Source organism: Cervus canadensis, chromosome 28 (genome assembly GCF_019320065.1).
Source record: "Cervus canadensis isolate Bull #8, Minnesota chromosome 28, ASM1932006v1, whole genome shotgun sequence".
Classification (NCBI taxonomy): Eukaryota; Metazoa; Chordata; class Mammalia; order Artiodactyla; family Cervidae; genus Cervus; species Cervus canadensis.
The window spans coordinates 21,600,911-21,614,964 of record NC_057413.1 but is presented as its reverse complement, the minus strand read 5'-3'; the positions used below and the strand labels follow the sequence as shown (position 1 = coordinate 21,614,964).

Here is a 14,054-nt window from a genome sequence, read left to right as displayed (position 1 = left end):
CATCTACGCCCATACACAGAGCAGCATCCCCTCACATTAGCGTCTACACAAAATCTACCAGCTAGGAACCTATGAGGAATGTATTTCAACCAAAAGTCTGAACAATGTACATCATCAAGGCTTTATTATTGGTAAGTTCCATGGAGGAGAAAAGTAGGGGTGATCCACATCTCTAATAGGTAGCTTAAAATCTGTCCCCCATCCCCAGTAAGTAAGACAATGTCAATTTACTAAGTGAAATTTTAGATTTTAAATTCTAAGTATCATTGCTAAACTCTTCTAGCAGAGGCAAAACTCCACAGTGGGTGAGTGCCAAAAGGCCAGATTGCAGCAAGTGACTGGTACCCCATTAAGTGTCCTTAAAAAATCTCAATAAAAAGTGACAGTCTTTGACTCAAAAGAAACTTCAGTACTACGTCTAAACATTTCATTTGGAATGCACTTGAACTAAACTATTAATAAGTGCCTAGATGACAATTTAAAGAGAAAGGATAACCCTCATCCAGTCCAGATAGTTCTTAAATATCACAGTCCACATGAAGTGGTGCTTGAACTGAAACGCAAAAAAACATTTAATTGTTTAGGAACTACCAATGTTCTACAATGCTTTCACTATACATGGTATCAACAATAGTGCTGAAATTCACTTTTAGCTTGATATTCTTTCCCAAAGCAAACTACACATAAGGAAAAGGAATCTTCTGTGGCAAGCTGGCGTGAGCTTGCCAGCTCTGGAATCTGAGGAGCTGTTCAGAACAGGAGGAAAACGGGCTTCACCTAACCTGAACCTAGAAACTGAAGTTAAGCATCTGTCAGCCATTTAAAGGCATGTGGTGTCAGTATCTTAAAAGATTAAGATGCTTTAAAACAAACCCCTTAGAAGAATATCAAAGATTTAGGGAATTCTCCTCATAAATAACCGAATGTCTATGGCTTCAGTTGTCACCCTACTCCTGAGGCGGGTGACCAGGATTCATCAAAAGAGACAATCTTTTGGAAATTCCCCAAGAAAAACCTTGCATAATCAGTTGGTTTCTTAAACCTGTGTCCAGTTTCTTTTGTTAGTTTTTGTTTTGTTCTTTTCTTTCATTTACACTTTTAAAAAGAGGTTGTCCAAGCAACTGTTCCTTCCCTCAAGCTCTGGCAGAGTAGCATCTCATATACTCCGTCATCCATGGGTTCTCTGAGGAGGCAGGCTTGACCCGCCTATTTTTCTCCACATCAGCAGAGTGAGCCCGCTGCCTCTGAGCCGCCCTCCGCCTCTTCTCCACCTGCCTTCTGCTCTTGGCTCGCAGTGCCGATTCATGGATCTCCCGCACGGGGGCAGAAGCGCAGACGTTGTGAGTTTTCTGGCTTCCTGTGTCCGTCTGTTTCTCTCCCCACCCATAGAGGGCTAACGGGTGCTTCTGTTCTTTTATCTTAGTGGATGACCTCTGAGGACTCTTGATGGCTCTCCTGCTTCCTCGGGCAGCTAAGGCACTTGGTGGTTGCTGAGGGTCAGGACCGCTGGCTGATTTTTCAGGGTCTCTCATCCTGATCTGTCGTTCAGGTTTCTCTTTTACATCTTTCACTGGCAGTGCTGGCGGCGCCGCGTCCCCCGCGGCCTCCATGCCCCGTTCCTCCGGCCCTCCACGCGCCTCAGGCTCCGCGGGCGGCGGCGGCGAGGCCGGGACGCACTGGGGCGCGGGGGCCCCGGTGCCCGACGACGCCGACGACGCCGAGTCGTCCGAGGCGCCGGCCTGGCCCCAGTCGTCCCAGAGCCAGGGCGCGTGCGCCTGCTCCAGCAGCCGGCTACCCAGGCGGTAGTGGCGCAGCGCACGGTAGCAAGGCCCGTACTCGTCCCAGCGCGGCTCCTGGTAGCGCTTCATGTACTCGCTCTTCACGCCGCTCCCCGGGGACAAGATGCCCCGCGCCGGCCCCGAACGCCCGCCTTCCGCGCCGCGCGGTCGCCTACGGAACCCACGACACGACGCAGAAGCACGCCACACCCCCCACATTCTTTAATATTACCTTCATTTCTGGTCCCTGGTTCTCATTCAATGTATATCCCTTTTTCAATTTTATATGCATACTGCCCCATGAAATCTTCAGCTTGAGACAAATGAGTTATTCATCATATGAATGCATAATCTTAAATGTCTGTCATCTTTACAAATACCTTGTTATATGGTAGAAAAAAAACCATAATTTGGTAACTGAAAGACTTTCAAATTCCAATATAGACATAAAGTATTGAAGCCTAAGAGTTAATGAGCACAATTAAATTATGTACCAAATTTGGAAAATTATAGCCTTTTAGGATTATTGATGGAGGACAGAGGATGAGATGGCTGGATGGCATCACCGACTCAATGGGCATGAGTTTGAGTAAACTCCTAGAGTTGGTGATGGACAGGGAGGCCTGGCGTGCTACGATTCATGGGGTCGCAAAGACTCGGACACGACTGAGCGACTGAATTGAACTGAATTGAGGATTATTGAAGATTAGTTCAGTTCAATTCAGTTGCTCAGTTGTGTCTGACTCTTTGCGACCCCATGGACTGCAGCACGCTAGGCCTTCCTGTCCTTCACCAATTCCTGGAGTTTACCCAAACTCATGTCCATTGAGTTGGTGATGCCATCCAACCATCTCATCCTCTGAAGTCCTCTTCTCCTCCTGCCTTCAATCTTGCCCAGCATCAGGGCCTTTTCAAATGAGTCAGCTCTTTGCATCACGTGGGCAAAGTATTGGAGTTTCAGCTTCAACATCAGTTCTTCCACTGAACACTTGGGACTGATCTCCTTTAGGATGGACTGGTTGGATCTCCTTCCAGTCCAAGGGACTCTCAAGAGTCTTCTCCAACACCACGGTTCAAAAGCATCAATTCTCTGGCACTCAGCTTTCTTTATAGTCCAACTCTTACATCCATACATGACTACTGGAAAAACCATAGCCTTGACTAGACAGACCTTTGTTGGCAAAGTAATGTCTCTGCTTTTTAATATGCTGTCTAAGTTGGTCATAAATTTCTTTCCAAGGAATAAGTGTCTTTTAATTTCATGGCTGCAATCACCATTTGCAGTGATTTTGGAGCCCCCAAAAATAGTCAGCCACTGTTTCCTCTGTTTCCCCATCTATTTCCAATGAAGTGATGGGACCAGATGCCATGATCTTAGTTTTCTGAATGTTAAGCTTTAAGCCAACTTTTTCACTCTCCTCTTTCACTTTCATCAAGAGGCTCTTTAGTTCTTCTTCGCTTTCTGCCATAAGGGTGGTGTCATCTGCATATCTGAGGTTATTGATATTTCTCCTGGCAGTCTTGATTCCAACTTGTGTTTCATCCAGCCCAGCGTTTCTCATGATGTACTCTGCATATAAGTTAAATAAGCAGGGTGACAGTATACAGCCTTGGCATACTCCTTTCCCAAATTGGAACCAGTCTGTTGTTCCATGTCCAGTTCTAACTGTTGTTTGCTGACCTGCATACAGATTTCTCAAGAGGCAGGTCAGGTGGTCTGGTATTCCCATCTCTTTCAGAATTTTCCACAGTTTGTTGTGGTTCCCTGGTGGCTCAGAGGTTAAAGCGTCTTCCTACACTGAGGGAGACCTGGGTTTGATCCCTGGGTTGGGAAGATCCCCTGGAGAAGGAAATGGCAACCCACTCCAGTATTCTTGCCTGGAGAATCTCATGGACAGAGGAGCCTGGTGGGCTACAGTCCATGGGGTTGCAAAGAGCCGGACACGACTGAGCGACTTCAGTTCAGTTCAGTTCATTTCAGTTCAGTTCATTGTGGTCCACACAGTCAAAGGCTTTGGCATAGTCAATAAAGCAGAAATAGATGTTTTTCTGTAACTCTTTTGCTTTTTCAATGATCCAGTGGATGTTGGCAATTTGATCTCTGGTTCTTCTTTTCTAAAACCAGCTTGAACATCTGGAAGTTCACGGTTCATGTATTGCTGAAGCCTGGCTTGAAGAATTTTGAGCATTACTTTACTAGCATGTGAGATGATTGCAATTGTGCGGTAGTTTGAGCATTCTTTGGCATTGCCTTTCATTGGGATTGGAATGAAAACTGACCTTTTCCAGTCCTGTGGCCACTGCTGAGATTTTCATATTTGCTGGCGTATTGAGTGCAGCACTTTCACAGCATCGTCTTTTAGAATTTGAAATAGTTCAACTAGAATTCCATCACCTCCACTAGCTTTGTTAGATAAGATTTTAAACACAAAGTATCTAACACATTTACTAAACAATGGCAGCTTCTGAATAGTTGTGTTTTTTTCCCCTCATATCTTATGTTCAATTCTTTATTTTTTATATTGGAGTATATTTGATATACAGTGTGTTAGTTTCAGATGTATAACAAAGTGATTTAGTCATACATGTACTTATACTCCCTGGTGGCTCAGATGGTAAAGAATATGCCTGCAATGTGGGAGATCTGGGTTCGATCCCTGGGTTAGGAAGATCCCTGGAGGAGGGCATGACAACCCAGTCTAGTGTTCTTGCCTGGAGAACCCCCATGGACAGAGGAGCCTGGTGGGCTACAGTCCATGGGGTCGCAAAGAGTTGGACATGATTAAGTGACTAAGCACTGCACAGCACATACTTATTTCTATTCTTTTTCACATTCTTTTCCCATATAAATTATTAAATAGTATAGATTAGAGTTCCCTGTGCTATACAGGTTGATTATCTACTTTATACATAGTAGTGTGTAAATCCTGGAGGTGGGCATAGAAGCCCACTCCAGTATTCTTTCCTGGAGAATTCCCATGGACAGAGAAGCCTGGCAGGCTACAATACATGGGGTCGCAAAGAGTCTAATATGACTGAACGACTAAGCACAGCACAGCACAGCACAATGTGCATATGTTAATCCCAACCTCCTAATTTATCCCTCGCCTCCCCACCTCTCTTCTTTGATCACCATAGCTTTGTTTTTTAAAGCCTGTGAGTCTGTTTCTGTTTTGTAGATAAGTTTATTGGCATAATTTTTTTAGATTGCACATATAAGTGATTTCATAAGATATTTGTCATACATTTGTATTTTCCTGTCATACTTCACTTAGTATGATAATCTCTAGGTCCATCCATATTGCTGCAAATGGCATTATTTCATTCTTTTTTAATGGCTGAGTAATTCTGTTATATATATGTACCACATCTTCTTTGTCCATTCATCTGTTGATGGACATTTAGGTTGCTTCCATGTCTTGGCTATTTAATAGTGCTGCAGTGAACATTAGGGTACATGAGTCTCTTTGAATTAAGGCTTTCTCAGGGAGAAGGAAATGGCAACCCACTCCAGTATTCTTTCCTGGAGAATCCCAGGGACGGAGGAGCCTGGTGGGCTGCTGTCTATGGGGTCGCACAGAGTTGGACACGACTGAAGCGACTTAGCAGCAGCAGCAGGGTATATGCCCAGGAGTGGAATTTCTGAATGATTAAGTAGTTCTCTTTTTAGTTTAATGAACCTCTATACTGTTCTCCACAGTGTCTGTACCAATTTGCATTCCCATCAAGAGTGTAGGAGAGTTCCCTTTTCACCACAACTTCTCCAGCATTTATTGTTTGTAGACTTTTTGATGATGACCATTCTGACTGGTGTGAGGTGATATCACTTGTAGTTTTGATTTCCATTTTTCTAGTGTTTAGTATGGTGAGCATCTTGTCATGTGCTTTTGGTCATCTGTTTGTCTTCTTTGGAGAAATGTCTATTTAAATCTTCTGTCCATTTTTTTTATTGGGTTGTTTTTTTTTGATATTGAATTGATATTGAACAAGATTAATCTCTTCTCAGTCATAACATTTGCAAATATTTTCTCCCCTTCTGTGAATTGTCTTTTCATTTTGTTTATGGTTTCCGTTGCTGTGCAAAAGATTTTTAAGTTTAATTAGGTCCCATTTGTTAATTTCTGTTTTTATTTTCATTGATCTAGGAGATAGATCCCCCAGAAATATTGCTGTAATTTATGTCAAAGGGTGTTCTGCCTATGTTTTTCTCTAAGAGTTTTATAGTATCTGGCCTTAGATTTTAGGTCTTTAATCCATTTTGAGTTTATTTTTATGTATAATGTTAGAGAATGTTCTGATTTCATTCCTTTACATGTAACTGTCCAGTTTTCCTAGCACCACTTATTGAAGAGACTGTCTTTTCTCCATTGTATACTTTTGCCTCCTTTGTTGTAGATTAATTGATCATAGATACATGAGCTTATTTCTGGACTTTCTGTTCTGTTCCATTGATCTACATGTCCGTCTTTGTGCCAGTACCATATTATTTTGATGACTATAGCTTTATACTATGGGCTTCCCTGGTGGCTCTGACAGTAAGAATCTGCCTGCAAGAGTCTAAAGTAAGGGAGCCAGATTCATCCAGCTCCACTTTTCTTTCTTAAGACTGTTTTGGCTGTTTGGGTGTCTGTTGTGTTTCCATACAAATTTTAAGATTTTTTCCATAGATCTGCAAAGAAAATAGTTGTGAGCTCTTAAACATTTTTTGATTATGAAGTTGCCTCAGTCAGTGATATATCCATACATATTTCTACTAAATATTCAATTTTTTTGTCATCTGTTCCTAGAAAAACTCTCTAATTCTTCCTCTTTGTTTGGAATTAGATTAGTATTCTTCCTTTGTTCCAGATTCACATGTATTTTAAAGAAATTTATTAAGGTATACTTAGTATGCAAAAAGCTGTATATATTTAAGGATACATTGTGGTGAGTTTAGACGTGTCTGTACCCATGATACTCTTTCCACAAACAATATAGTAAAATATTCGTTACCTCTGCAAGACTTCTTGTGCTCCTTGCTGTTTTTGGATTAGATTATGAGTCATGAGATTGTGCAGTTTAAAGAGGGTAAGAATCCCATTCCTGAAGGTATATTTTAGCACTATTGAATTTTGTGTGGAAGACATTCACAGTTCTGAAATGTGTTATCTTATAGGCCTGGAAAGTAGCAGATTATTTAAGGAAGCAGTCTTAACAGCTCTATAAGCTTTCAACATAACTCTTGTTGGGTTTTGCCCTTCACTCTAAAAACTACCATTTTTATGTAAGTAAGACTGTTAGACAAAATATATCTTTAATAAGAATGATCAGAGATGTTATTTGATATCACAGAATTTTTGTTTTCATTGCTGTGTGTGTGTGTGAACCTTAGAAACATTTTTTGGCAATCAGCCACCCATCAGCCAAATTTTATAGTTATTTAGAACTTTTTCCAAACTAAACATACCAAAGTTTATTTGTCTCAAGAACTGGACTAAGCACCAGATGATCTGCTCTATTTAAAAATATAGGTCTGGGGTTCAGTGTGGCTAAGACTGCACACTCTTAATGCAAGGGGCCCAGGTTTGATCTCTGGTCAGGGAACTAGATCCTACATTATGCAACGAAGATCAAATATCCTGTGTGCCACAACTAAGACCAAGCACAGCTAAATAAATAAGTAAAATATAAATATTTTTAAAAAGTGCATCTGGTTTGCAGTTGATTCTTGTTCAGGATAACATATGAATTCTCCTCCAGTAATTTCCATAAATCTTGATTACATCAGAAGACATTCCAGACAAGTCCAAATGACTCTTGTTTGTACCTGTTAATTTTTCACTATACAACATTATGTTGATTTCTCACCATATTAATTCAATACCAGATAACTATAAAATCTTTAATTTGCTTTCAGAAATGTAACTTTTTGACAAAGTTTTCTGTTGAGTGTGGATTCTTGCACTAAGTTTAACACTTTCAACATTTGATGATACATATTCTAAGCATTAAAAATATACTAATATAGTTGAAGTAGTCAAGTTGTTTTTCATTCTAGAAATACAAATTATTTCTTTTTCATACTGATTCTTGCAGTTTCAAAAGGCATTCATGACTGTTACCATTATGCATGAATATGTTTTCACATTGTGGTTCAACAGTAATATCATTACATTTTTCTCTCACTAACGTGGAAGCCTCATGCTTATGACATTTAAAAGGAACATTAAGAAACTTATCCACATGTCTTGTCCATATATTTTATTTAATATTTAATGACACATTCTTTAGTTAAAAATACAGAATACTGCACACTTTTATTAAATAAGAGTGATAAAGTATTTTTTAATTTGAAATATTGAGATATAGTTGATGTACAATATTATATAAGTTATAGGTATTCAACACAGTGATTCACAATTTTTAAAGGGTATACTCTATTTATACTTATTATAAAATATTGGTATATTTCTTGTGTTGTACAATAGACAATATGTTTTTAATTAACTAGTAACATCTAAATAGGGCTTCCCAGGTGGTGCAGTTGGTAAAGAATCCACCTGCCAATGCAGGAGACACTGGGAGGTGGGTTCGATCCCTGGGTCAGGAGGATCCCTGGAGTAGGAAATGGCAACTCACTCTAGTATTCTTGCCTAGAAAATCCCATGGACAGAGGAGCGTGTTGTTCTACAGTCCATAGGCTCGCAAAAAGTCAGACATGACTAAGCATATACAACAAGAAAAAAAGAAAAAAAGCAACAAAGCATCTAGATAAATGGAGGTTGATAAACTTATGAGACTAATTAATGGTTGGCCTAGGTGTAGAGTGCCTCACCCTGAATCCACAATGGCACCATGCTGCCTGCTTATTCTGGCCAATCTTTTGGAGAGAATAAAATGTTTCTTAGGTGAAATGGTCATAGGAAGTCCACTGATGGTTGTCATCAAGATTAGCTTGAACTAATGCTTTTATGTTATAATTTATATCATTATTAGTATCTTTTATTTTTGCTACTTAAAAGTTATAATTTCAGTATGGAATGAAACTATTTTTTATAAATTCCACAAACAAGGTGCAAATGCTGTGCTGTACTTAGTTGCTCAGTTGTGTCCAACTCTTTATGATCCCATGGACTGTAGCCATTACTGGTACATACTAGCCAAGTATCACCATTGCCTAACACCATAGAGAATATGAGAGACATAATGTTCTTTGCAAGAATATTTGACATGATCTGGTGAAACAGGAGATAAGAATGAGTTATTAAAGAAACCTCTATATACCTACTAAATGGGTAAATAATTTCATCTGATGTCTGCCAACTATCACTTGGAAGTGAAAATGCTCCTCATCAGATTGCCCAGTGCCCCCTTTACATCCTTATTCCTCAGAGTGTAGATGAAAGGGTTGAGTGCAGGAGTCACCACTCCATAGAACAGAGCCATGAACTTGGGCTGGTCTCTTGAGATGGAGGAGGGGGGCTGAAGGTACATGCTGATACCTGGGCCATAAAATAAGAAAACTACAATGAGATGGGAAGAACATGTCCCAAAGGCTTTTTTCCTTCCCTCTGAAGATTTAATCTTAAATACAGCATGTCCAATACAAGCATAGGAAACAAGAATTAAGCATAGCGGTACAGCTAACATAAAAGTACATACCACAGAGAGTGTGAGCTCATTAGCACCCTTTTCACCACAGGCAGTCTTTATCAGAACAGGAATCTCACACAGCAAGTGGTCCAGGGTATTGTGACCACACAGTGGTAACTGTAATGTGACAGTGGCCTCTGAGATAGCATAGGTCATTCCAGTCAGCCACACGGTGGCCGCTAATAAGATACAGACGCGCTGATTCATGATGAGGGTGTAGTGTAGAGGCTTGCAGATGGCCATGTAGCGATCAAAAGACATAACAGCCAAAAGCAGACATTCTGTGCCCCCCATTATGTGGAAGAAATAAAGCTGAACTGCACACCCCATATAGCTGATAGTCTTCTTAGACGTTCCCAGGTTAAAGAGCATCTGAGGGACAATGCTTGTGGTGTAGCACATGTCCAAAAAGGAGAGGTTGGTGAGGAAGAAATACATGGGGCTGTGCAGACAGGGTTCTAATTTGGACACCAGAATGATGGCTATGTTTCCCATCATGGCCATGGGGTATGTTATAAGCAGAATAATGAATAGAGGAAGCTCTAGCCAAGGACGGTCAGCAAAACCTAGTAGAATAAACTCTTCAGGATGGCTTTTGTTAATTAGTTCCATTATCTTCAATTTGTTTCACCTATAACAGGGAAATGGCAAGAAAGGTAGAAATATTGTGAGAAATGACAAAACACAATTATGCAGTGTGTGCAATTAGGCATCCAGTCATAAAAGATTGGGTATAGTAACTGGGTGGGGGAGGGAGGGAGGAAGATAATGAAAAGAAAGTGACACCATGTGATTTAAATTCCTTTTCATGAGTTTACAAAATAAAGGTAACTACTTTAAGTAATCTAACATTTTTGAAATTGAATTCTGTTTTATGTATAATAAAGATGGGGCTTCTCAGTGGCACAGTGGTAAAGAATCTGCCTGCAACGCAGGAGACGTGGGTTCAGTCTCTGGGTCAGGAAGATCCCCTGGAGAAGGAAACAGCAACCCACTCCAGTATTCTTTCCTGGGAAATCCCATGGACAGAAGAGCTTGGTGGGCTTCAGTCCATGGGGTCGGAAAAGAGTTGGACATGACTTAGAGACTCAACAACAACAAAATGATAAAGATGACAATAACTATGTCCTTGGGCTATGGTGAGGATTAAATGTCAAATAGAAGTGACTCTGTTTTGGATACTCCAAAATAATGCTTTTTATACTTTGCTTGTGTACATATCAGATGAGGAGACAGTTAAAATGATGTTTATTTGTTCCTATCTTCAGGTGCCTAGTACAGTAAATGTGGCATGGGAACTAGGAATCAAATGGGTCTTTTTCAGAATCACTGCTGCAAGATATTACTGAAACATTAAGACTAAAAGTGTTAGGGTAGCTGTAGCCCAAGAAGGACATGGTTAAAACCCTGCACTTAAGCATCATCAAGGTAGCCTTGTTCAGATACAAGTATATTATTATAGTTGAAGAGTTACATCATTGTCTTAGGAACTGATAAGGTAGGTTTTATTCAAATCCATCTTTGTAATTTAGAATTGAGCAAGAAATTTAAACATTTTCCTGTCAGTTTTGTGAAGCATAAACTGAGAGAGTTTAACTACAACATATGTTTTCCTTTATTCAAAATTTTGTTTGCAGTGTAAATTTTCTTGCATAACTACTTCGTTTAAACTGAGCTATTGATTTTTCATGTTAAATTTTATTTATCTATCTCATAGGAATTTTTCTTTATTGAGTGGACTTATCCTGTTTGCATATAAGAATTTAGGCAGTTATCAATGATTTACTTAATTCTTTGTAGCTACAAATTCAATCTTAATGTCCAGGGAAGTGGACCAGGAGGAAAATCTTTAATCCAGTTTAGGATCAGAGGCTTATTGGTTTAGGGGCAATAGATTACATTTGTCGGGTTGCAAAGCACAATTTTCACATTCTCTATTTCATTAAATGCTCAAAGCCATCGTGGGAAGTGTCACATAAAGTTACTCAGGGTGAAGATGTCACTATATGACCCTTTGATTCCACACTACCCCTAGGTCAGATGTGTGTAATATAATAATAAAATAATAATTCCAGCTAATCCTGAATGAGCCCTTATGTCAAACACTACAGGAAGCATTTTACACCCATTAAATCATTTAGTACCAATCCCAAACCCTTTGACAAAGGGGATTTTAGTATCCATATTTTAAGATATTGTTATTCATCTATCCCAATTGTTTGCTAATAACTAGGGAGGTTCTAAATATCAAAAAGCAATCAATTCCTTCAATCAGGTAGTGAGATAGAGTATAAATTCAGATTTCAAGTTTCCAAAGATGTGTATTTAAGTTGTATAATTCTATCCTAGATTTTTAATCTTTCCCATCTCGTTCTCATGATATTTCATTGCTTTTAGCTCTCAAGTACCATGACATTTTAATAAAATTTTTAATCTACTTCCAGTGATTTTTCCATCACTGTTTGACCACATAGGGATCTCTTTATCTGTGAAGATTTAAAATCATTTGTGTTTCTACTAACATTTTCATTCTAGTGTATCTTTTTGTAAATAATTTTCATTATACAGTATTTTATTTATATTTACAGTGATTTAAAGTTTTTTGTGGAAAAGATTAGAGAAGAAAGAAAATCTTTTTATCTGATTTCAAAATCTAGATGAAACATGTGGACATCAATCCATCAGAATTTTACTACATATTAAAAATGTTCACATGATTGAATGAAAGTTACATACTTCATCCAGGTATTTAATATCTGTCAGATATAGTGTTTATTAAAATTTACATGCTTTTAAGGTAGGTTCAAGTGAGAGACTTAGTTGACTTACAAAGAAAACTCTAGTTGCTTTCTGTAGGCACCAAGCTAGTTATTCCCAATGTTTAAAGAAGTCTCCCAGAAATAAAATACTTTCAGATTTTCCTTCAAATATTTGGTGTTATGATATACACACATTCCAACCTTCCCCAAGAATGGATAGCTTTTAAAAAAGTTTTTTTACTTACCCTTATTTAGATAAATATCTCTTAAGAAAAAGGAAGTGTGAAGAAACACACTTGAATTTGTCAAATTTTCAGAGAAAGATAGAGAAACTAGAGTATGCAGTTGAGTACATAAGAATTATCTTCAGAAGTGTGAGTTAGCCATTTGATAAAATGCTACCACAAAGAAAAAGCCCAGATTAGGAAGAACTTAGTAGATAGTATCAAGAGTGCCTTGTGGGTGTGCAATTTTATTATATTTCTCAGACTCTTGGGCATTATTTTCAAATAGGCCCATTTATGGTTATCCCAGATGAGTTAGTAGACAAAGTTCCTTGGGACAGAGTTCTCCATGGGAATACTCCTTATGTACAATTAGTTACCTATTGAATTGAAGTTGGTAAACCTCCTCTATTGCTGGATTTGTTTTAAAATAAACTCATTTGATTTCCCAACATCCTGGAAATTAATTTTGTGCTATTCATTTATATTCCTTTCTAACATGCTTTTATTGTCATAATTTTTAAAATTGAAGTATAATTGACATACATTACATTATTTTCAGGTGTAAAACATAATTTGACATTTGTATGCATTTTGAAATGATCATGATAAATCTAGTCATTGTAGCTCATTATATAAAAGTTACAATTTTTTCTTTGTAATGAGATCTTTTAATATTTCTTTTCTTAGTAATATGCAAATTTGCAATGTAATATTATTGAGTATATTCCCTATGCTGTACATTATACCCCTGTGAGTAACTTATTTTATATCTGGACACTTTTCAACTCTCCTTCCTTCTGGAAAACATTAATCTTTTCTCTATAAATTGTGTTTTGTTTTTTCAGTTCTTTTTTAAATAAAGTGTCCATATATAGAGAAATTATATATGTCTTCATCTGTATGACTTATTTCCTTAGCATAATATCCTCAAGGTCCAACTATGTTGTTGCAGATGACAAGATTTCATTCTTTTCTTTTGTTGAGTAGAATTGCATTGTGTGTATAATACCACATTTTTATCCATTCATCCATCAATGGACAATTAGGCTGTTTCCATATCTAGGCTATTGTAAGTAATGCCACAATGAACATATAGCTGTACAATCTTTTTGAGCTAGTGTTTTTGTCATCTCCAGATAAATATCAAAAATTGGAATGGCTCAATCATATGATAGTTCTATTTTTAATCTTTTGGAGGAAACTACATGTTATTTTCCATAGTGTCTCCCCCAATTTTCATTCCTATGACTCATGAAAATATTCTTTTCTCCACATTCTTACCAACACTTGTTATTTCTTGTCTTTTTGATATTAACCACTCTGACATGTGTAAGTGACTTTTTAAAATTTTGATTTGCATTTCTCTAATAATTAGCCATGTTGAACAGCTTTTCATGTACCTGTGGGCCATGTGAGTGTCTTCTTCAAAAAATTGTTTATTTGGAACTTCTACCTGTTTTCAGTTAGCTTTTTGTTGTTTTAATATTGGGGTGTATATTTTGGATATTGTTTTGATAAATTTTTGCCTATATGATTTGTAAGTGTCTTTTCCCATTCTCTAGGTTGTCTTTTTATTTTGTTCATGATTTTCTTCACTATGAAGAAGTTTTTTTGTTTGATGTAGACTCGGTTAATTTTTGCTTTTCTTGCCATTGCTT

At 38.1% G+C, this 14,054-nt stretch overlaps 2 protein-coding genes across 2 annotated transcripts; both read right to left on the bottom strand.

Annotated features, from left to right (window-relative positions):
- Positions 1-737: 737 nt before the first annotated feature.
- On the bottom strand, positions 738-1,997 carry LOC122429248 (centriole, cilia and spindle-associated protein-like). Its single transcript, XM_043449484.1, has one exon. The coding sequence runs from the start codon at positions 1,995-1,997 to the stop codon at positions 1,134-1,136; it is 864 nt and encodes a 287-aa protein (XP_043305419.1). The 3' UTR covers positions 738-1,133.
- A 7,086-nt stretch (positions 1,998-9,083) lies between these two features.
- Positions 9,084-10,022, bottom strand: LOC122429419 (olfactory receptor 2B6-like). Its single transcript, XM_043449715.1, has one exon. The coding sequence runs from the start codon at positions 10,020-10,022 to the stop codon at positions 9,084-9,086; it is 939 nt and encodes a 312-aa protein (XP_043305650.1).
- Positions 10,023-14,054: the final 4,032 nt, after the last annotated feature.

Bases quoted from the DNA above. Each gene is read 5' to 3' on its own strand.
- LOC122429248 (XM_043449484.1), bottom strand. From the start codon at position 1,997: ATGTGGGGGGTGTGGCGTGCTTCTGCGTCGTGTCGTGGGTTCCGTAGG.
- LOC122429419 (XM_043449715.1), bottom strand. From the start codon at position 10,022: ATGGAACTAATTAACAAAAGCCATCCTGAAGAGTTTATTCTACTAGGT.